This window comes from the organism of the source record quoted next, unplaced genomic scaffold (genome assembly GCF_019419815.1).
Source record: "Pyrus x bretschneideri cultivar Hongxiangsu unplaced genomic scaffold, Pyrus_bretschneideri_v1 Contig38, whole genome shotgun sequence".
Classification (NCBI taxonomy): Eukaryota; Viridiplantae; Streptophyta; class Magnoliopsida; order Rosales; family Rosaceae; genus Pyrus; species Pyrus x bretschneideri.
The window spans coordinates 2,355,076-2,379,169 of NW_025999701.1; the positions used below are offsets into that span (position 1 = coordinate 2,355,076).

At 36.6% G+C, this 24,094-nt stretch overlaps 2 protein-coding genes across 6 annotated transcripts; one reads left to right on the plus strand and one right to left on the minus strand.

Annotated features, from left to right (window-relative positions):
* The first annotated feature begins 13,121 nt into the window (after positions 1–13,121).
* Positions 13,122–14,549, plus strand: LOC125468409 (NAC domain-containing protein 30-like). Its single transcript, XM_048564098.1, has one exon. The coding sequence runs from the start codon at positions 13,122–13,124 to the stop codon at positions 14,547–14,549; it is 1,428 nt and encodes a 475-aa protein (XP_048420055.1).
* A 1,497-nt stretch (positions 14,550–16,046) lies between these two features.
* LOC103961818 lies at positions 16,047–20,052 on the minus strand. 5 transcript variants are annotated; one of them, XM_048564260.1, is made up of 4 exons: positions 19,848–20,050; positions 18,951–19,047; positions 16,494–17,711; positions 16,047–16,368 (listed from the first exon to the last, which is right to left on the minus strand). In XM_048564260.1, exons 3-4 carry the CDS (start codon positions 17,658–17,660, stop codon positions 16,297–16,299), a joined length of 1,239 nt encoding a protein of 412 aa, XP_048420217.1. In that variant the 5' UTR covers positions 17,661–17,711; positions 18,951–19,047; positions 19,848–20,050; the 3' UTR covers positions 16,047–16,296. The 5 variants fall into 5 exon arrangements, with proteins under 5 accessions (XP_048420217.1, XP_048420218.1, XP_009372711.2 ...); XM_048564261.1 differs by lacking the exon at positions 19,848–20,050 and adding an exon at positions 19,269–19,405; XM_009374436.3 differs by lacking the exon at positions 18,951–19,047 and having other exon boundaries at positions 16,047–16,359; positions 19,848–20,052.
* Positions 20,053–24,094: the final 4,042 nt, after the last annotated feature.

Here is a 24,094-nt window from a genome sequence, read left to right on the forward strand (position 1 = left end):
TATGTATTCAAATTCAAGGAATAACACAACATATATATATATAGGACCAAGACATTAGTCATTTGCTGGTTCTGATATGAGTTCTGCGCATTCAGTTAGACATTTTATCACATATTCTGCAAGTTTGTCAAGGGGTGAAGGTGGATTTTGATAAAAAAAAAATAAAAAATAAAAATAAAAACTGAAAAACAGAGCTTGCTGCTGATGCAGTGTCGTTTTATTTTTTACACTAAGGGAGGTATTTAATATGCCATAAAAGGCCAAAGCCTTTGCTTTAACTTTCAAATCAACAAGGGTAATCAACAAATATGCTTATGTAGACAACCATGAACATGAATAGAAAATGTTAATATTGATTTTGGTTTATTTTTTGTTTTTATTTGTAAGTATTTAAATCTTCTTCTAATTCTCTCAGTTGACTCTTTTAATCTTCTTTTTTTTCGGATATTTGATAATTACCCAGATGAAACTTGTGATTAAGTTTTATTATCACAAGTTTCATTGGAATTTTTTATTTAATTTTATTTATGATTTTTGTGGATTAAGACTTCGTTGTTGTTGTATGCAGGGGAGTTCAAAGTAAAGAGGGGTATGCATATATTGAGCTCATGTATCACAATCAAATTGTTTATAGATTTTGTATGATTTTTAATATAGGACTATCTACTAAATCTTTTGTATGTAAATAGTACTATACAAAATTTTATATAGTTTTCAATCCCGCAACATCGTGTGAGGTGTTCTTTGCTAGTAGTAACGAAAACAAAAACATTAAGAAAAGGATCTATATTTCTCATCTAGACTAGGAAGTGAATCTATGAGTATTCTTGAGCTATAGAGGCGCTAAAACTTATCCTCAATCTGTAAATTCGCATAATTTAAATAATCGTGATTTTGAAAATATAATAAACTTCCAAAGCAAAAAGGAAACAAATGTTTACAAAAGATAACGGAAAATAAATGAAAAATCCACTTAGTATTTAAAAATAGTGCATTACATGCAGGTAACCGTAAGCCCAATAAGAAATTCATCGATAACGAGGTCATTTTCATGGGTTAATTTCTTCCTAATTTGACCACACAATTAATTATCAGAAACGCGTTCTACCGAGAGGCTAATAGCTTGTTGTGGACTCCCACTGGGTCCACTCTTCCAAAACCAAGAGAACTCCACCCCCTTTCTCTTCTTTTTCACGAATGTGTGTTTTGATTTACTTTCCTGATTAACTTTTGTGGGTTTTTGGACAAGCGGAGCTAGCTAGGACACTAAACACAAATGTATGTTTGACTCACTAAGTTTTTAGGCTGCCTTTGATTTTGTCTGTCTCTCTACACTTCCTGATTTTGTCTCTCTCTCTCTCTCTCTCTCTACACTTCTGTCTCTCTCTACACTTCCTGATTTTGTCTCTCTCTCTCTCTCTCTACACTTCTGTCTCTCTCTACACTTCCTGATTTTGTCTCTCTCTCTACACTTCTCTACCAAATGGTGAATAAGAGCTAAGAAGTAATCTGAAACTCTAGGAACCGACTCTGACACCACTTGTAGACGTACAACTGCAAACTGAGATTCAAAAGAATCACCACCTTGCAATTCACAACAGAAACAATTACATGAACGAGAAAGAAAATATTACGAGCAAGTGCTTTATAAAACTCTTGTCTAGACTCTACATCCACCAAAATATTTATTCTTCACCAAGTATAAATAGTACAAGAGACAGTTAAGTTAATCGTACAACTCAAACACAAACATAAACACAAAGAAAACCCTTGTGCAGCCACTATCTCAACATTCCGTCGCAAACAACTTCTCTGGTTCTTGCATTTTCTAGTTCTCAAAATTCTCATATGTTGGTTTAACTTCAATTGTCCCTCACAAGTTATGTAAGTAATACCTTTACATAGAACTCAATAGGCCACCGCTAGCCTCCGGTGCGCCAAGTGACAAACAAAACAATTCGCCAGTGATGATTTTCGGACAAACCCGATTCCTGGCTAATTACATTCGGACTAACAATTCGCCAAGCTTTTCAGCCGTGTGTGCCTCCACCTTTCATGGCTACATGACAGCAACCTTTCCCGGGCCATTGCCAAGTTGTATCCCAAAATTTTAAAGCTCCAACCTCGTTTTGTTCTCAAGCTCTCCCTCCAACCACAAACCCTAACTTTGCAAACCTTCAGCCGCTGGTCCCTTGCTTAGGCTTGGGCAGGCGGCAACCCCTCCCACCTCCTTCTAGCATCCCCCCCCCCCTCCTAGTCTCTCCACCCCTTGCTTCCTACCCCATGTCCTCTCGCCGCGACCCACACATTTTTTTCCTTTCTTTATGCGCCCCTGACCCCCTTCCCTCGCTGCTTTCTCTCTTTTCTCTGTTCCTTGGTCTGCCCAGCACCTTCTCTCCTCACTCTTCTGTGCGCAACCTGTTTTCATGGCTTTATTGCGAGCTTCCGACCCACTTCTCTGATTTTATTGTTGTACAAGGCTCCTCCCTTGTTTGGGCTTAGATCTGCAGTTTTGGGTTGGTCTTTGGGTTGTTTTTGTGGGTATTTGACTTGCTTTTTTTTGGTTTTTTGCTCTTTTTGCCTGGTTGGTGGCGGTCATGCCTACCGGAGGTTTCGTTTATTCGGATTCGTGTAGCTCATGCTTCCTGGGTGGGGTTGCGCAAGGAGCATTCTCGGCGGCGGCTTCTTGGGCACCCGCAGTGATGGTGTGCATATTTGCCAGCATAATTTTCTCTCGATTGTTCGGACTTTCCGAGGGCACTGCCCTTGGAACTATTGTTTTGTCCTCTTTGGGTTCGTCGTGGTGGTGGGGATGGAGGTGCAGTGACGTGGGTTGTCTTGGCTTGGCAACCCCTCTACCATCCATGTTGTTGCCGCTATTTCTTGCCATAACTGCGACCAACACCGGTCAGAGGAATTTCTAGCGGCTATTGGTGCTAACATGTTTTATGCAAGTTTTTGGATTGTAGTGGTGTTTCGACGACTTTGGTGGCTCTAGCTGGATCCCCTTCCAGAGTTTGTCGCGGCTACAGCTGGCCTCGCACACCTCCTAACATTTCTGCATGTGCCTTTGCTTCTACTACCCATGCCTATGGCCAAATTGCAGTTGCATCTCCATTGTGGACATGTCACCTTGTTCTTTTGTTTTTTTTTTTTTTTTTAGTTTAGTTTTTATGACTGGTCCGTATTGCTTCGGCAAGTGGTTTGTGTCGTCGCTTCTGCGATTTTGTAGCCTCGTTGTCTCACGATGATTTTGGTGAAGGTTTCGGTGCTTGGTATGTCACGTTTTGTCTATGGGATATATTAATCTCAGAATTCCTCATTCTAGTGGTCTGATTTCTGTGATGGTCGTAGAGGGGTTTAAAATTATTTGTAATTTGTGCTTATTACCTCCAAATCAAGAAATTGATCACTAGAGCATATGTACTTATCTAGCATCCTTGCAAGTAGTTGGTTATGGTAATCAAATTCTAATGTTTTTGTCCAAAAAAAAAAAAATCATCTCATTGAAGTCCCATTTTAGCCTTAGATTCTTTCAAATTGTATTCATTCATTGTGTTATTTGTTACAATAAGGTTGAGAATTTGATAGAAAAATGACTTTGAGGCACGTTAATATGTTTTCCTTAAAGTGATATTTGCCCCCACTCTAATATGAGTTTGCTAACGGGTCTAAAGCAAATCACTTCCAGGATATAGCAAAGTTTGGAATTTTAGTTTAGTAAGAACTGAAATTCCCTTAAAATCTTCAAAAAGGAAACTGTATGATTTTGATGGAGAGAAAGAGGATAAGAAACTATTGTTTGAATAATTGTATTTATATCCAAATATGCAGCCAACATGGGCTATATATAGATACTATGGAACCCTTTGAAGATGGATCAAAGTGTGCATATAAAAAGTCATGTTCTTTCCTGCATCATTACCACCGAATGGATGCATCTTTTAATCAAAGTCGCACCTTGTTGCATATTTCATTTTCTGGAAATGATGCAATCCCATTGTTAGTGACACGGAAGTGCAAGAAGTCATAACTTTCTGATTTCATACCAAGGGACATATCCCTTAGTTGTGCTTCTTCATCCAAGAGACATGGAATTGCAGCCATGCTCCTTTTGCCGAAAGACAAGGCACTGCAGCAGAAACATGGAACTACAGCCATGCTCCTTTTGCCAAAAGACACGGCACTGCAGGCTTTGTTGTGTTTCTTCACACAAGGCACTGCAGCCTTTCTCCCATTATGCACGCAACACCATAAATATATAAATATATATATATATATATATTAATGAAATATACCAAAAATCCTTCCCTATTTCAATAATATATATATATATATGCTCATATACTTGGAAATATCTAACAATTCTCCTCTATCTCAATATATATAAAACTAGAAATATTATAATGAATTAATCTTTCTATCATAAACTTTAATCATACACATATGTTCATGTATACAAAAAGGTATCTTTCGATTTTAACCTTCAATTAGTGTAAGTATCTCAAGGTTTTTACAAATACAATAGTTGCCTTTCCATACCTAAAACTATGTATTTATCAGTCAAAGCTGGAAAATGCTACACACATGATCATATTACAGCTTCCTTGGATAAAATTTTGTATCTAGTTAGCACTATTATGGCCCTGTGCTACATCCTGGTTTCATAAACATTTACAAGAGAAAACCCATAAAACTCTTGGTAGAAGCAACACCACTCCTTATGTTTATATTGTATATGTTCCTGCTATTCGAACATCTTATATTATTATACCTCATTAAGAATTTAAATTTCACCCTCTATATCATAGCAGTATGCACTGGCATTCTGGAATAGGCTATATAAATTATCCAGTGCTTATTCAAACCACTTATCAGTAACTTTTTATTACCCATTGAACTTTGGTCTAGTGATGTTCTAGGCAAAGTTGGGTTACCATTACTGGTGATTTATAGTAAAGGGTTTCAGCCGCATTCCACTAGATGTACTTTGTACCATATCTCTCGAGAGTCCCTTAGTAAAAAGATCTGCCAAATTTTTATTTGGCCTTACATAAGTTATGTTAACAACTCCTTGTGTTATTAACTGTTTGACAAATTCATGTCTAAAGCTAATATGTCTAGATTTGCCATTATATACTTTGCTATAAGCTCTAGACAATGTAGCTTCACTGTCGCAATACAAAGAAATAGATGGCATTGGTTGTGGCCACAACTCTATATCGAACAATAAATCTCTTTACCATTCTGCTTCTTTGAATGCGGCTACTAATGCTATAAACTCAGATTCCATAGTGGAGTGTGATATAACGATTTGTTTCTTTGATACCCAAGAACCTCCCCCAATAGTGAATATCCATCCTGTTATGGATTTATTATCGCTTGCGCTAGTAATCCAACTAGCATCTGAGTAACCTTCTAATACCGCTGGAAATCTTGAATAAAATAGACCCAAATTAGTAGTCTTTTAAAGATAACCAAAAACTCTACAAATTGCTTTCCAATGTAAAGTGCTAGGGTTGCTAGTATATCTTTTAAGCTTACAAACAGTAAATGCTATATTTGGCCTTGTGCTATGCGAAGCATACATCAATCTTCCAATTACACTAGCATACTCAAGTTGTGCAACTGATATGCCAGAATTTACTAGCATGTTGATCTTAGAGTCATAAGGGGTTGGTGCTTCTTTTATTTGCAAATGCTTATACTTCTGCAATATTTTTTCAACATAGTGTGACTGGCATTATGCAAAACCCCCCATCATGTTTTCTTACTTTAATCCCTAAGATAGTATCCACTTCATTCAAATCTTTCATTTTGAAATTTGAATTTAGATACTTCTTAGTTTCGGATATAGCTTTCATGTTGGTCCCAAATATTAGTAAATCATCTACATATAAGCATATGACAACACCATATTCATCAATGAATTTAGAATAAATACACTTATCGGCATTATTATGTCTAAAACCTTTTGACAAAATGACAAAGTCAAATTTTTCATGCCATTGTTTTGGCGCTTGTTTTAGACCATATAGTGACACTAATTTACAAACCTTCTTTTTATTACCAGGAAGAACATATCATTCTGGCTGCTCCATATATACCTTTTCATCCAAATCCCGATTTCAAAAGGCTGTTTTCACGTCCATTTGATGTACATATAGATTATATGCAAATGCCAAAGCAAACAATACTCTAATGGAGGTGATTCTTGCAACTGGTGCATAGGTGTCAAAGTAGTCAACTTCCTTTTTCTATTTAAAATCTTTGGCTACCAATCGGGCTTTGAAAGTTTGTAGAGAACCATCAGTATTATATTTCCTTCTAAACACCCACATGTTGGAAATGTGCCCTAAAACCAATCATATGATGATACTTTACGGACATTTCAAACTAATGTAATTCATTTCAAACTAATGTAGTTTAAATGTAAAGGGCAAAGATTATTGTTTGAGCCGTCTCATATAAATGTTATATGCTTAAACGATAAGTCCAAGGAATATGTGATTGGAAGAATGCGATCTAAAGAAGTTAGATTCATGAGACCATTCTTTCGTTGACACATCCTAAACGTTCCTGATCATAGGATTGTCAATTGGGCATTGACAGTCCGTTAAGATCAGTACGTGCTACGTCTTCTCTCAGGGAGAGTGACTAGTCTCGAGTCATTGGTGTGTGTGACATCAAGACAAGTACGTAGGTGCTCAATAGAGAATGAGTTCACTGAACACGATCAACGAAGAGTTCTCATATTCATGTCACATGAGAACTCATGGTTGGGATAATGCAAATTAGTCTTTTGACCTGAGGCATCACAGTTGTCTTGTGGTTAGGTCCTTAATCTTTGATTATGTCAACGTCACTCTATCAGGGTGTCCACGGCATCGTTGGGGTTAAGCCACTTAGCCATGGAGGCAAATGAATGCGCAACAAGGGATCTCTAACCTTCAAACTGTTTGAGGGAGAATACTCTATGATATGATTTAGAATCTCTGGCCAGAGTATGAATGAGATGTTGGAATGCGTTCCAGATCACATTCAAGGTAATCATATAAGTACAAGATTCACATTGGATAGTAGACATGAATAAACTATCCAACCAAACAATGTGGTCAAGAGTATTGTATTAGAGAAAGACCGTATTGCATTTGTAATCCTAAACTGAATAGGTTCTCCACCTCTTCTGATTAGCTTGGGTAACCATGATATGCTGCTAGGTGTCACTCATGGTTTGTGGAAGCCCTAAAAGTGTATTATCACTAACGGGAGAATTGAAAGTAAGTTTCAATTCACAATCGATTTGAAAGAGTTTGAATCGCCCACTGCCTCGCTAAAAGGAACCTAATGGATCGTACACCGTGTAAGGTAGAGTTTGAAGATTCAACGGAGATGAGTAAGAATAATTAAATGGTTTAATTATTTATGGCAAGGATTAACTAATATGATTATTAATCAAACGAATAAGTTCGTTGAAGACCTCGGGATAGTTTTGGACCTTCAGGCCCAATGGGCTTCGAACGTCAAGCCCATTGACTTAAGTTGTATGACAACTTAATGAATGATGCTTCACAAAGGCCCAAATAGCCCAATAAATCCCCTTAGGCCGGCCATTTAGAGGAGGGTAGTGAACTTGGCTTAATTGCAAGTTTGCCACTCCATTGTGAGGTGGTATAAAGACATCTTTATAGCCATTTCATCCTTAGGGGTTTTCTAAGGAGTAAAGATGAGAACACAAACCTCCCTTTGCTCTCAAAGAGGCCGGCCAATCTAGTGGGGAATAGCTAGCAATCTTACTTCCTCTAGGTCACTCATTTCTTCTACAATATACCTTGGTGTGGAGACTTAGAGGTTCTCAATTTTGGGAACTTGGAGAAACCTTTTCATCCATCCAAATCCTTGGATCCAAGATGCAAGGAATGAAGGCCCTCTCTTTGGGTGATTAGCCTTTGCTTATGCAAAGAGGAATCTACAAAGGTATTGATTTCTCAACTCACTTTGTTTTGAGTTGAGTCTTGATTCACCTATCTACTAGGCTTTGAATTTCATGGGTAAATGTTTTGTTTTAAGTGCATACAAGCATGATTCCGCCTTTAATTGTTAATTGCATGCTATTGATGTTGCTTAAATGAACATGTTTTTCACAAATTTTCCTTCACCACATACAACCAATTCGTTTGGATCCATGTGGTAAGTCAACCAAAGTCCATGTTTTGTTAATAACAATGAGTTCATCTCATCATCTACAGCTTCTTTCCAGAAAGCAGCATCTCTAGAAGTCATTGCTTCTTTTAAGGTTATAGGATCTCCGTCTACATTTAAAATGAAGGGTATTTTATGTAGAACCTTTTCTCTGTTTCCTTCCACCAAAAATAAAATGGCTTTTGAAGATATAAAATCAGGACCTAAATTCTTTTATTTTCTGACCCTTTGACTTTTCCTATGTTCTAGAACCTTTTCCGGTTCCTTTCTCTTTTTGGTGCTGGAAACTGAACTGGGATTTTCTTTCGACACTAATTGTTGATCATGTTCTTCAACTGAACTAGTACTAGGGTCATTATAGAATTTATCCTCAAAGAACTCTACATCTCTTGACTCAACAATGATATTTGAGTTCACATCAAGCAATCTGTATGCTTTAGAGTTCTGGGCATATCCCACAAAAATACTTTTTATGCCTTTAGGACCTAATTTGGATCTTTTAGGGTCGTGAGACCTATAAAAAGACAAACACCCCCAAACTCTTACATAATCCAAATTTGGCTTTCTACCCTTCCATACTTCATATGGTGACACATGAGTTTTCTTAGAGGTAATTTTGTTTTGTATATGGCATGTTGCAAGAAGAGCTTCACCCCATAAATATGTAGGAACATTTGCACTTATGACCATTGAATTAATCATATCAGTGAGTTTCCTATTCTTTCTTTCTGCTAAGCCATTTTGTTGTGGAGTGTAAGGTGTAGTTTTCTAATGAATGATTCCATGTTCTTCACAAAACAAAGAGAATTCATTTGAAAAATATTCACCACCTCTATCACTCCTAAGGATTTTAATTTTCCTTTCCTTTTGGTTTTCAACCTTAGCCTTATATCGTTTGAAAAGCTCAAAGGCTTCATCTTTATTAGACATTAAATAAACATAAGTAAATCTAGAACAGTCATCAATGAAAGTCATAAAATAGCGTTTTCCTCCTCTAGTTAAAACACCATTAAACTCACATATATCATAATGAAATAAATCTAATATTTTAGTATTTCTTTCTACTTTTTGAAAAGGTTTCTTTGTAATTTTAGCTTGTGTGCAGATTTCACAATTTTTAAATGATATCTTTACAGGAAATTAAACCATGTTTAGACAAATATTTTAAAGATCTATAATTTAAATGTGCTAAACGAGAATGCCATAAAGTAGAAGAAGAGTCAACAATATAAACAGAAGAATTCACTTTATTGATATTGAGTTTGAACATTCCATCAAATGAATAACCCTTGCCAACAAATACACCATTCTTTGACAGTATAAATTTGTCAGCTTCCAACACCACTTTAATATCATTTTTACTTAGTAGATTTTCAGATACAAAATTCTTCTTAATGTCTGGGACATGAAAAACATTTGTTAGAGTCATTGTTTTTTTTCAAAAGTGAATTGTAGTTCAACAGTCCATTTTCCAATAACCTTAGCACCATTGTGATTGCCCATTAGTACTTCTTGACTATCCTCTTCGGTTTTGTAGATCTTGAATTGTGCTCTATCATTACAAACATGTATGGTAACACCAAAATCAAGCCACCAATCAGAAGATTTAATAGCTGCAGCCATGTTCAATTCAGTGATCATGCCATTTGTATTTCAGACACCATAGCAATTATATCTTCAATATGAGTTTCCTTTACCATATTTGCTTTGTTTAATTTGGCATCCTCATTTTTCTTAAACCTGCAATCATGAATAAAGTGCCCTTTCTTTCCACAATGGTGGCAAGTTGCATTTTTCTTGCCACTGTTGGTGCCAAAAGATATCTTTTTGAACTTTCCTAGGTTATTCGCTTTCAAGTTCTTTTTTAACTTACTCTTTCTCCCTTCAGCATAATTAATCTTAGTGAAGTCGTGTGAGGAAAAATATTTTTCTCATTTCCGAGTTTCCTCTTCAATTTGGATCCCCTTCAAGAGATCTTGGAGACTTATATCTTCTGCCATATGCAAAAGCTTCTTTCTATAATTGTTCCAACCAGGGGTAATTTTGACATGATAGCCCCTACTTGTAATGCATCCAGAACAATTATTTTGACTTCATGAAGTTTTGTGACCAAAAGTAATAAATCTTGAACTTGGTCCACAATGGATTTCCCATCATTCATAATGAATTCATAGAACTTAAACATGATAAATTTATCAGTACCTTTTTTTCTCCGATGTATACTACTCTTCAAGAGCATTCCATATTTCCCTTGGAGATTGAGTTGTAGAAAATAAATTGTAGAGCTGATCTGAAAAAGTATTCAGGATATGTCCTCTGCACATCAATTCATCATCTTCACACTTCTTTTTGTTGGCAATAATTTGTTCAGTGTTTGCATCATTAGGTTCAGGAATTGGTTGCAGATTTGGATCAAGAACGTAGGCAATTTTCAGGGTCGTCAACATCCAGCGTATCTTGTCCTTCTAGCGCATAAAATTGGTTCCATCAAACTTGTCGAGTTTCCAAAAAACACCGTCGTTCATTGCAGACAAAGCCATAGTTTCAGACATCTTTTCCATTGCGAATATCACTTTAAGATTGTTAGAATAAGGTTGAGAATTTTATAGAAAAATGACTTTGAGGCACGTTAATAGATTTCCCTTAAAGTAATATTTGCCCCCCCCTCTAATATGAGTTTGCTAACGGGTCTAAAGCATATCACTTCCAGGATATAACAAAGTTTGGAATTTTAGTTTAGCAATAACTGAAATTCCCTTAAAATCTTCAAAAAGGAAATTGTATGATTTTAATGGAGAAAAAAAGGATAAGAAACTATTGTTTGAAGAATTGTATTTATATCCAAATATGCAGCCAACATGGGCTATATATATACTATGGAACCCTTTAAAGATGGATCAAAGTGTGCATATAAAAAGTCATGTTCTTTCCTGCATCATTACCACCGAATGGATGCATCTTTTAATCAAAGTCACATCCTGCTGCATCTTTCATTTTCTGGAAAAGATGCAATCCCATTGTTAGTGACACGGAACTGCAAGAAGTCATAACTTTCTGATTTCATACCAAGGGACATATCCCTTAGTTGTGCTTCTTCATCCAAGAGACATGGAACTGCAGCCATGCTCCTTTTACCAAAAGACACGGCACTGCAGCAGAAACATGGAACTGCAGCCATGCTCCTTTTGCCAAAAGACACGGCATTGCCGCCTTTGGTTGTGCTTCTTCACACAACGCGCTGCTCCCATTATGCACGCAACACCATATATATATATATATTAATGAAATATACCAACATTATTTGTATACCTTAAAGTCGGCGAACTTTTACATTATCTTGTGAAAAAATGAACTTTTCTTGTACGAAAGGGGAGGGGGTTTCATGGTTTTTGCTTCAAGTTCATAATTGACGATAGAGTGCTTTGTAAAGTATTCGAACAATGAATGTATTGATTCGTTTGATTTGAAATTTGCCCTCCCCTCATGTTTCTATCTTTAACTTTCTTTTTGTCATTGGCTACTACAATTACCATGTGATCGAGAAATTTTTTCAAGTGTCTGGTACTCAAGCAAGTATTCCACATAAAATATGTGGGATATAGAAAATATTTCATTTATTTCACTTGTATTATGACATATGAGTACAGTATGTAATAAATTCATGTTTCGTTAAAAGATTTATTTTATCCATTATATATTATATATAGTTTGTTTGACAATTTTAAGTTTTTGGATGCCTGATTCCGTTATATGTTTTAATTCTGATGATTTAAATGTATCATTGAAGTTCCAAGATTAGTCTTTATGTCTAAATTATTGATAACGCGCATATAGCGGATGAACAATCCAACACCCAACTTTTCTTCCGAAAGCATGGCATAACATGATTTAAAAGTGTTGCTCACGCGTAAATTTAATCATTACATTTAAATGATAAGATAATTAAACCAAATTTATCTAAATTTATGGGAAGAGAGATTCAAATTTGGATATAGAAGACAACTCGAACTAATTTGACTAAACTCAAATTTGCTCCTTTGATTTTCAGTTTAATTTACCACTATTTTCATGTTCCAATTTTTTCGATGAAATGCTAGGAAAATGCAAAACTTTATGTGGTTGATTGATCAAATTAATCACAACAACTTGCTAATTTGCATAATCATTAGTGAAACAACATACTTCTCAAATACACTTGGTTCCTAGTCTTTGCACCTCCTCCCTTCTTCTCAAGACAAACATTCAAAACATAAAACCCGAAAACAGTTGTATCAAAATTTTTCAGATTTCCAAAAACAAATAAAATAAAAATCCTCGCTCCCTCATGAAAATTTAGAAATAATAACTATTTACATAGATTTTAAACTTGAGACTTGAAGGTCCCAAATCCTAAGTTTTTTTCTTTTCCGCACAACAAATTTAAATGTCAAATATATATTTTTTTTTTAATCCAAACGGAGGGTTAAAGTACGGTAGGGGTAATGAGCTGAGTTTGGTGTTAATTTACAAAAATAAAAATGAGGTGGGTGTTTTAGTTAATTTCTTTTTTTTTTGGGTTACATTAGCTGAATTATTAGTAGTATTGAGTTTTCCTAATCCAAACAGATTTCTGATATATAATTAAAACCCTGATTTTTCGACCAAAAAATTGAAACCCTATCTACTCGGAATCAAATTGCATGCTAATTAAGTGGAAATGATTGAGGGGCGGTGCCCTACATCTATATATTGGAGGGCAAGCAAAGAACTCACTCACATTAAACCCACTTCACTACTCCAAGAAATCCCCCTAATCAAACTTTCTTCTCCTCCATATATTAAACCCTACTACGTACGTCGTACCATCTGTCTCACAATAAATATTCCATCTTGTCAAGAAAGTCGAAGGAAAACCTAGCTATATCTACCTTACCTTATCTATGGCACATTCTGATACCTTTCCCGTGGGTTACAAGTTTCATCCAAGAGACGACGAGTTAGTCGGATACTATCTGTATAACAAGTTTCGTGGCACACCTTTTAGGGATGAGAATGTTATTCCTGAGATCGATCTTTATGGTAGCATGGAGGCAAGAGATATATGGAATAACAATGGCGGACAGAATTTAGAAAAGGATGAAGACCTTTATTTCTTCACCAAGCTGAAGCCGGCCAAGGGTACGGGTTCCCGAGTTGCTCGCACCATAGGGTCTGGGACATGGAAGGGCGAGACCGCAGGGGCCAAAGTCAAAGATCCCAAGACTAGGGAGACGATAGGTTTCTTTAAAAGGTATCAATACAAGAATACTAAGTATCCTCAAGAAAGCGGTTGCTGGATTATGCACGAGTTCAGCCTTCACCCTAAACAGGCCATGCGCATTAAATCAAGCCCAAGTAGTCGTCCGAAAGATGCTGAATATGTAGTCTGCCGGGTTCGAGAGAACTTTGACAGAAAGAGAAAGGCGGATGATCACGAGGAGACTGGAGTAGTACAATCCCAGAGCAAAAGGATTCGGATGCAATCAGAGAATATTGATGAATCTTATGTTACTCCCATGTCTTCTGAGGTTAACAGCGATCACTACAATCAGCAGGAGCAGGAGCAGACTAATATTAATGCAACTAGTACTAGTAGTAGTATTAGTGTGACTAATGTGGATCAGCGACATTACAACTATTGTGAGCCAGAACAGTACTCTGAGGTTATTAATCAGTATGATATTCCGCAGCAGCAGGAGCAGGCGACTGCTACTAGCGATCCTCTCAACGTTACAAACTTGAGGCTTGCTGAGCAGCAACACAACTTTGTTACGCAAGACCCAACTGTGGCTTCCTCATCACTGGCTATGGCTGGGCCAGACAATCAAGAGCAACAAGTGCAGAGTAATGTAACAGACTTGCCACAATACTACTATGATACAAAAGAACCGATGACGACTATGGCGACGCTAGATACTTACGTATGTCTCCCTGAGCTAAATTTTGTCGTAGACCCAGCTATGGCCTCTTCACTAGGTATGTCTATGTCTAGCCAAGAAGACTATCTTCAGCACAATGGTTTTGTGAGTAATGTCATGACGGACTTGACAAGGTACTACTACTCCAGTACACAAGGCCCAAGTAGTGGTACTGCTTCCTCTCAGTATGATCCGCCGCAGAGTACTGCTACTACTGGGTTCGCTAATCAGCCACACTATTTCGTTACACAAGACCACCAGCCCGATCCCACCGTGGCTTCTTCACTAGCTAGTCCATCCAATCTTGATCAGAATCATCATATCATGGATCAGGATCAACTTCCCCCTCTTACTTTTGACTACACCCCTGGTGACATCATGATAGACTTGGACGACCTTTGGAACAATTAATATGGATCAACCTGTTGTACGTACTTGTTTAATTATGTTGTTGTAATTTGTAGATTTTTCATTTGACCAGTATCATCGATCATATTGTTTAAACTACGGTTTTTGATCTAATGTAATAGTGTTCTTACTTGATATACTACATTTAATTTGTACGTAATCGATCAATATCCCATTATATATATTGCTGTCTTCGATTTTTTTTTCCACTTTCTATATATGTATGCTTGCATGCAATCTTGTTTTTGTCAAATCCGCTTCAAGTCTTTGTTTCATTGAAAATGTCTGGTGGTGCATGTTTAGATGTGTATATATATAATATGTTATATAAACCTGGGAACCATAATCTGAGGGTTGGGTTATTGGTTAGACTTAGGTTAAAGGCTCATGGAATAAAACGGCACCAATTTTTGAAGGTGAATTTTGTATGTCCGAGTTGGATTACCAAGTAGCTAGGATAGTGTAATCGTGGCAATGGTCGTTATTGCCCTAGAAAAGAACACAATTAAGTTAAAGGGGAATTCTTTGGATCTCTTTTAAATTTTAACATTGAAAAGATAAGTATCACAAGTCAAATAGTGTTAGTCAGTAAAAACTCACTAATCTTTACACAATTATGTTGTAAAGTTCAATTACATATATAGTACCATGTTGATTGGCCAAAAAGTGGAAACATCTAGGACCGTGTAGCATTGTTTATCTATTTGGTCCTGATAATGGAAATTATATAGTGCTACTTTTACAATTGCTCACTTCTAAATAGTACCATCATATAATTGCACATTATCAGTTAGTGTAACGACACTTGATCTTTACTTAATTACGAGTCTCAAATTTGACTCGGATAAAAAGAAAACTGACTTTGATACTAAATTGACTCATTGTGGATTGTTATGAGTGGGTCAGCAATGGATTGTTTTATGTGGGTCAGCAGTCGATTGGAATGGTTGTAAATATTATATTGTTTGTTAAAAGAAAAAGGAAAGAACACTGAATACTACCAAGCAGCTATCCTTCTCCATGGTATGAATGACCATAGACCGGACAAAATATAATATCAACTGACAAACTTCCATGATAAATGCTCTGAATTCCTTCATTTGGAAGGAGAGGAACATCCGTATGCTGAGACATCCCAGGTTTCCTTGTCCCCTTTTTAAGTTGTTTAGCTTTCAATCATGTCCGGGATTATTGATCTTGTCTGCTTGGTTTGAATTTTAACCTTGTGTTTTCAAACCCAGAATTTTCTGCAACGCTCCAAAGTATCTCATACTCCGAATTTTTTAACCATTAAATTTTTGTTTAAAACACAAAAAACAAAAAACAAGTCTTAACAGTTAAAAAAACCAAAATATCTTTATATTCATTCCAAAGCACCATGCAACTTTTGTTCCAAGCCTGTTGACTTCTTTTTTTTCCCTGTCTTGGGGTAATTTGACAGTACTAGAGCAGGTAAGTAAACATATCCAAGTAGTTATAACTCTCAAATAAACTACAAAATGGGTAAAGACGAACCTTCCACTGCAACTATTTTAAGAAAACAACCTTCTATGTACTTAATATCCAACATGCTTTGTTTAAAAACACAATCACTCCACATACAGGTATGATTACCACATCATGCAAAGACTTGATGTCCATCACCAAAGCATGTACACAATATCCATACAAGGTGGCAACCATAAAATTAAACATTTCATGCCTCGGAAGGTTTTCTTGAAACATCGGATTCTTCATTTCCGAACACAGTCTAGCTTGGTTCATCCATCTTCGCTTTCGAATCTGTGGTTGACTCGCTTTCCCTCATGCTTTCCTGCAAAACCTTGTTGATTTTCCAGCCAAAAGAAAAAGAAACTTGTTGAGATGTTTTGAATCAGTGTATATCTTCAGACATTTTAAGTTAACTACTATTGCTAAAGCAGATGTGAAATAGGCGAGTCCTTTTACCTGCAACAGCTCAGACATTTTTCCATTTCTATCATCCTCCGGGGGTTTTGAATGTGGTATAGAGTAGTCTTTAGGCTGTATGGCTTGCAGAGGCTCAATCACTAAAGGCTGATCCATATCGTTCTCCAGCTCACCGCCAGTTGACTTGCTCCCCTCAATGTTCATCTCAGTTGAATGTGAGGGGGCTTGTGAGGGTGTATCAATCGTCGTAACTACCTCGGTAACCAATTTTTCAAAAGGTATATTTGGGAGTCTCGGTGATTTGGCTTCTGCCTTCAGCCTCTCTGTTGATGGTTGATTACAAGTACCATTCTCATTGTGTCCACCCTCGAAGACCAACGATTGATTTCCAACCCTTGGAATCTGGTTGGTAGATATCGACCCATTTGATGGAGGAACTGATGGAACCTGCTTAACTTTTGAAGTTACCAGATCTGAAGATTGGTTTACAACTTCATTGGCGAGTGGCATCCAGATGGTGCGCATTGGCCCATTGGTAGGAGGAGCACCTGGTGCAACAGAATTTGATAAACCAGTGAGTGGTACCCCTTCAGATAAATTTCGAGGTTGCAGTATAACAGGCAACAAGTTGCCTCTGGACAGTAGTGGGCTAGCAGTTTGGGGTGCCACTGGAACCATATGTTTGCGTTTTGATGCTACATGATTAACAGATCGAATGGCATCTCTAGAACGAGGGCTCGAACCATGGAAATGAGAGATCTCAGCTGGAATTGGAATCACATTTCGCCTCATCATTTGAACATCTGGGGCCACGTCATTCTCTGCTGAAACAGGAACGTAATGTCCAGGCTTGAAGATAACACCCCTCATAGTGGTGGCAGAGTTGCCAACCCTAACACTAAGTAGATATCCTCCATCAAATGTTGCATCAATGACACCAGAAACAACTGTTCCGACCATGACATTGGCTGCACCATTACTGGGAGCTCCATGATGTGGCTGGTATCCTTTCCTCCCTAGAAATCCAGGAGGAGCAGAAGGAACACCAGTACCAGCATTTTCCCCCGAGTTCAGATTTGGAGCATTTCTCACATAAACATTCTCTTCCAGATCTAGTTTGGGATATTTTCGTGGACGGCCACGTTTTCGCTTCATGGGGATACTTGACGAGCCATCAGGGGTGTTCCCTTGATCCGACTGGCTCATCTTCAGGCACTTTTACCAAACTCTCTTCCTCTTCCCCAAAATTTTCCCACCCTACAGCAAGGCGAAGGCTTTAAAGTGAGTTTAAATGAGAAATTTGATATGGAATATGATATTTAAATTACATGTCAATGATATATTGGATTCAATCTGAAATCATATTCATATGCACCAAGACTTTCAGAGTCCTCAAAATTATTAAGCTGAATACTTAAGTAAGCTAACCTCCACAAGCTACAAGCCAGCTGCTAATAGCTTAAAATTTTACCATATCAAACAATATTAACGAAAACAAAAACATTAAGAAAAGGATCTATATTTCTCATCTAAACTAGGCAATGAATCTATTGAGTGTTCTTGAGCTACAGAAGCTAAAACTTAACCACAACCTGTAAATTCCATAATTTAAATAATCATGATTCTAAAAATATAGTAAATTTCCAAAGCAAAAAGGAAGCAAATGTTTACAAAAAAGATACTGGATAATAAATGAAAAATCCATTTAGTATGTAATAGTGCATTACATGCAAGTAACATTAACCCAATAAGAAATTCTGACTGAAAAGGAAAACCGAAGAGAAAGGGACTTTTATAAGGAAATCATCGATAACGAATTATTTTCATGGGTAGATTTCTTCTTTTGAGTACACAATTATCAGAGACGCGCTCTACCACAGGGCTAATAGCTTGTTGTGGGACTCCTGCTTGGTCCACTCTTCCAAAACCAAGAGAAAGTCCACCCCTTTCTCTCCTTTTTCATGTCAAGTTTGATTTACTTTCCTTATTAAGTTTTGTGGGTTTTTGAACAAGCAGAGCTTGGACACCAAATACAAATGTGTGTTTGACTCACTACTTAGTTTTGTCTATCTCTACACTTCTCGACAAAATGGTGAATAAGAAAGTAATCTGACACTCTAGGAACCAATTTTGACACCACTCGTTAGGACGTACAACTGCAAACTGAGATACAAAAGAATCACCACTTTGCTATTCACAACAGAAATAATTACACGAACAAGAAAGAAAATGTTACGAGCAAGTGCCTTGTAAAAATTCTTGTCTAGACTCTGCATACACCAAAATATTTATTCTTTCACCAAGTATAAATCGCATAAGAGACAGTTGAGTTAATCGTATAACTCAAACACAAACACAGAGAAAACCCTTGTGCACCAACTATCTCAACATTCTGTCATGAACTACTTCTCTAGTTCTTACGTTCCCTAGTCTCAGAATTCTCATAGCTTGGTTTAATTTCAATTGTTTGTCCCTCATAAGTTATGTATTTAATACCCTTATATGGAACAGGCTAGCCGCTAGCTTCCGGTGCGCCAAGTCAAGCGACAAACAAAATCATTCGCCAATTATGATTTTCGGACAAACCCGATTCCTAATAACAGAAAAATGATTGCTTTAGAATCAACAAACAACATCAATGGATAAGCATGATTGCAAAATGTCATCAGAAAGACAGCAAAAGAAATAGGCAAAGGCAAATATAAGCCGCAAGAGATGCTAGTGAACCAAAATGAATAATTATATCGACATTGATTTTATGCAATTGACTCAACTTAAAATTGAAATCCAGGTACCACAAAAATATAGACACACCTGAAGCAACAGACAAATTAAAATCCAGGCAACAGAAGCTTTTCGATCCTTATTATTCACCTCCAAATTTCAGCATACAAGTTATAACTGAATACAGATGACCATATGGAATATGTGATTTCAAAATAATACTGAAGATTCAACCAAAAAAATTCATAAATATTTTATTTTATTTTATTTTATTTATAAAAAAGCTAATATTCCACCTGGTTGCTGAGAAATGTTATAAATATTTTTTTGAACTTTTTCATAAATGGAGTCAACAAAAGCAATTAACTCCACTCACTCACCTAAACAACCACACTTTCGTATTTATTCATTTTTATCTGTTGTTTTCTTCTTTTTTCAGGTCAAATTTGAGCATAACAGCAACTCAGAATATAGATAAACCAAATTAAAATTTTTATTTTTCACTTGATAACCAACAAAACTTGGATAGTAACTTTGCTATTGAACCCAAGGACAAGTTTTGAGCTTTGATTAAATTTAAGTGAACCCAAGTGAAAAAAAAAAAAAAAAAAAAAAAAAACCAAGCTGAGGTAGGTGATTGAGAGAGACTGGGGAAGAAACTGGCAGTACCTTCTGCAAGTGTTGCAACGACGCCGTGGAGCGGAGAACCAAAAGCTTCAATGGTTGATGCTATCTGGGAATTTTGAGGTTTTGGGTTTTGTTTTGTATCGGGCGGAAGGGACGAGGTGGGGAAACTAAGATTCTAGAGAAACACAAACATTGAGTTCGGAGAAAATGCGGTTGCTTGTTTCACTTTCGATGCTGAAATTGTATTATAAATTAATTAATTAATTACGGTGGGAGGATGGAAAGTTGACAGATATGATATGTTACGTTGTACGATGAAACAGTGCGGTGATACATAAAAGCGGGTTGTTACTTGTTCTTATCCCCCCTAATTCTCTCACTTTCTTTCACATAGATAATGTGATGCTTATAAAGATTTGAATTTGAATTTGAATTCGAATTCGATTAAAACTGTTGAATAGAGATAAATTTGCTAAAAAAAATTTAAATGGATAAAATTTGGCTTACTTACTATTAACGTATAGTTTGGTCACTTATCTTGTATTTTTCTAATTTCGCATTTTCATTCTAACCATAACAATTTAATGAGATTCATTCATCGTAATTCAAATATATGTTTAAGTATGAAATGTATATTCGCACGCATCTAGAGAGGCTAGTAATTGTGTGTCACCTATGGCATCCATATTGAATATATAAACGTTGTCATTAAGGAGCATGCGAAATTGATTATTAAGACCATATAACTAAAAGGTTTAAAAAACTAAGTCATAAGAATTAGGTTAGAAGCTGACCGAGTGCCCAACCGTGCCACGACTGAATATGTACTAGGAACAATTTAAAGAATTTGTCTTAGAACTTAACAAAGTCCGACTAAAACCGATTCGCTTTCTATAAAGTTTGGAAAGACCCACATGGTCCCTCGTGCACAAAACATTCTAGGCCACAAGGAATGTGACACTCACCTTCAACAAGTTGTTAACGCTTACCTTCTACGAGTTGTTAACGCTTACCTTTTACACCAATATCAAGAAGACCCAAAAAAGCATTAACCAAGTAAATAGCGCACATCTAATGTTAACATTCTTAAAATGGACGAGTAACGTCAAATGTTGATCAAAAGTCAACCATTAAGTCACAAGTTGTCGCATCAGCACGAACTCATTTTTATGACTAAAAAAATAGGAAAGAATCTTTGAACCTAGATAAACCTTGATGTACTTTAGCATCCAACTTAACTTAAACTTGCTTCTTAAAGATGAATTTTGTTTGCCTTTGAATAAAATTCAAATTTAGGAATCAAAGAGTAGTTGACCGATATCACATCGAAACCGTTATTCGATGACCCTTTTGTCTCCTGTGAGGTGTCTACAAAGTAGAAGTTCAACTCAACCACTCTAAATTGAAGGAAAAGGAAGACACCAAGTGATCCAACCATACACAACACGCACAAGCATTCGTGCTTGGGCTACACTTTAAGGTACGAGAAAGTTCGAACTATAATCTTTGAGGACATATGTTTTCCACAACTCTTTAATTACAAATCTCCCAACATAAGTCTTCATGATGTACAACATGTCAATTTGCATGTACTTATTGGTCTCTTTACCTTTTAATACTCATATCAAGAAACAGAAGGCTTGTAACTCAAGTAATTAAAAACATTTACGCTTGCATTTAAGCTCATGTCTACTCAATTCTCTTCCTCTCTCTCTCTCTCTCTCTCCCCACCTCCACCAAGATTCCAATACTGTTACTGTTACACAACTGAGTTAATGGTGTCACCGTTGCATGTTTTCTTGATCTTCTGCTACTCTAGTGTCAAAATCTGCTTATATTTGTTGCTTGAGATCCCTCTGAAGCTCCTTTAAGTTCTTACTCTGCCCAGCTATACATTCTCACCAATACCAAATCCGAAAAATTTCTCAAATTAATACCATGTGACGAATATCAAAACACAATGGTATAAGAGACAACATCATTACGTATGATAATGCCTTATCTATTCTTCCCTCAACAAACAGATACTTTTACATTTTAAAAATAATTCTATACAATCAATGTTGGGGGAGGGGGAGTCGAACTTAGGACCTTAGTATCGGGTTATTACTCTTAATCAATTGAGCCACAAGCCTCTCGCCATTTCGAAACTAAATGTGTTACAATTAATAGGAGATTGTAATTTAAAGAATGGATGATTACTAAAAAATGTACCACAGCCTCCACAACTACGACTTTGTACAATTCGTGAATTCTTCTAACACAAGAGGCCTCTGCGACTGTGGAAGGTGTTGGACATACAAGTCATGTACCATTTTAATGTGTTCGTCAATCACGTCAGCTGTCCAACCGTCAGTTCTTATCGGAGGAAGATACTTTACGCTTAGAGATGCTGGCCGAACATGTAAGCTACCCTTCCTCCATGCTCGATGGGTGCCGGTCAGGACGACCAGTGTTTTCCATTAACCAAAGGTTCATAGAAGTGAAAACAGAAGCTGTCTGGACAGATAGAACAGAATATGCAATCAAACTCAAATTATACTAGAAAACATCATGTTATTCAAAAATCTTCCTTTTATATATTTTTGCTTGTATCAATTTCTGAGCAACCAAACAAGTCCTGTAATCGGAACCCTGTCAAAACGAATAATTTTCTAAGGAATAATATTCAAGAAACAAAACAGATAGAGAAGTAATAATATGAAAACAGAACAATGCACATGCAGATGCTTCAAAGAAACGTCTAAAATCTTACTAGTTAGAATCTGGGCAGATAAAAAAACTGATTCAAAATATGACAGTTTCAAAACAATGTGAAATTCCTCCAACTTTTATTCGGGCTGAGAGTGCTTGACATGCGTGCGTTTCTTTTCAAAGAAAAATTTCGTGGAAGCCAAACAGAGGACTAGGAGTTTAGACAAAGGCCCACCAAACGTTCTTACCAAAGAACTTGGTGCAGACTTTTGTGGTCGAGAAATAGCTGCACAGAACGTGCAAGAAAAAAGGAGACGAGCCTAGAAAGATGCATGACATTTTATTGGGATATATAGGTCTGTGGATATAAGGACAAGAACATGACAATAAACCCTTTTTGGGGCATTATCTTATTTATGTATGAGAATTGAAGTGGTGAGTCCAAAGAAACCCTTTTTGGGAAGAAAAAATTAAAATGTTTGAATGGAATTTTAAAAAGAGCATTCTCACACACTCATTTTCACTTCCACATACTTTTGTTAATTTTTTGTAGCTAATCTTCTTCAATTTATTCGATCCAACGGCCGAAAAGTGAAAGTGTTGTGTCAGAAGTAAAAATGCGTGTGTAGATAGCACTACCCTTTAAAAATTGATATGTTTAACACAAGTAGGGTAAGGATTATAATACTTGGGTCATGACTAGTCTTACTCATCATATTTCAGGAAGACGTTACAACTTACAACCCACTACTTACAATATTCTGGTCATTGGATATTGTGGTTGTTGGAGATCCAAAGGCCTATAGTGCACCACGTGTAATTTTGCACTGTAGTTGGAGATTCAACCAACTACTTTCTTGAGCGTGTATTTTATGCACTCAATTGAAAAAAAAAATTAATTAATTAACATGGTTACCGCCGTCTTGATGTTAGCCTGACATCAATCCACCTGGGTAGAAGCCTAGGCAAGATATGCCTCGTCTGCAAATCAGGCCAAGGCTAGCCTTCTCTTACCTAGGCTGTTTTTTACACAACCTGAACATGATGTTCAATGGGCACTGAAATTGAGGTGTGCTGCCATCACCCAAATAGGTGACGAAGTTATGATATGCATAAAAAAATAACTAATGTTATCAACTATTAAAATATATCGAAAATTCGGCAAAACTTCCCTTAAAATAAGGATAAGCCCAAATTAAGACACCTGCAAGTAATCGCAATTATTTCAACACATCTCTAAAAGGCAAGACTTAATCGGTCTCTAACTCTCTATTACATGCTTAACAATATGTTAAGAGCATAGTTGCCTAATACTAGTTCTACAAATAAAATTGAGTATATAACCTACTCGATAAAGATATGTCAAAGACTGAGAAGATGCCTCAATGCCAAATATGCTCACAGCAACTGCTACTGATTTCGATGGTATAGCATACAATATCATCCACTAGCAGTAGCTAGTGGAAGCTGGATAGTATAATCATGTCATTACTGAATAGTCTCAAAGTAATGACAAGCTGGGTATATGACTGCATACACCTATCATTATAGAGTACTCTCGACATAATGACGCGTTTGGAATAGTGAGTACTATA

Coding starts and splice junctions, on each gene's coding strand:
- LOC103961818 (XM_048564260.1), bottom strand. CDS start 17,660: ATGAGCCAGTCGGATCAAGGGAACACCCCTGATGGCTCGTCAAGTATC. Junction 16,369..16,493: donor AAATGTCTGAGCTGTTGCAG/GTAAAAGGACTC, acceptor AAAATCAACAAG/GTTTTGCAGGAAAGCATGAG.
- LOC125468409 (XM_048564098.1), top strand. CDS start 13,122: ATGGCACATTCTGATACCTTTCCCGTGGGTTACAAGTTTCATCCAAGA.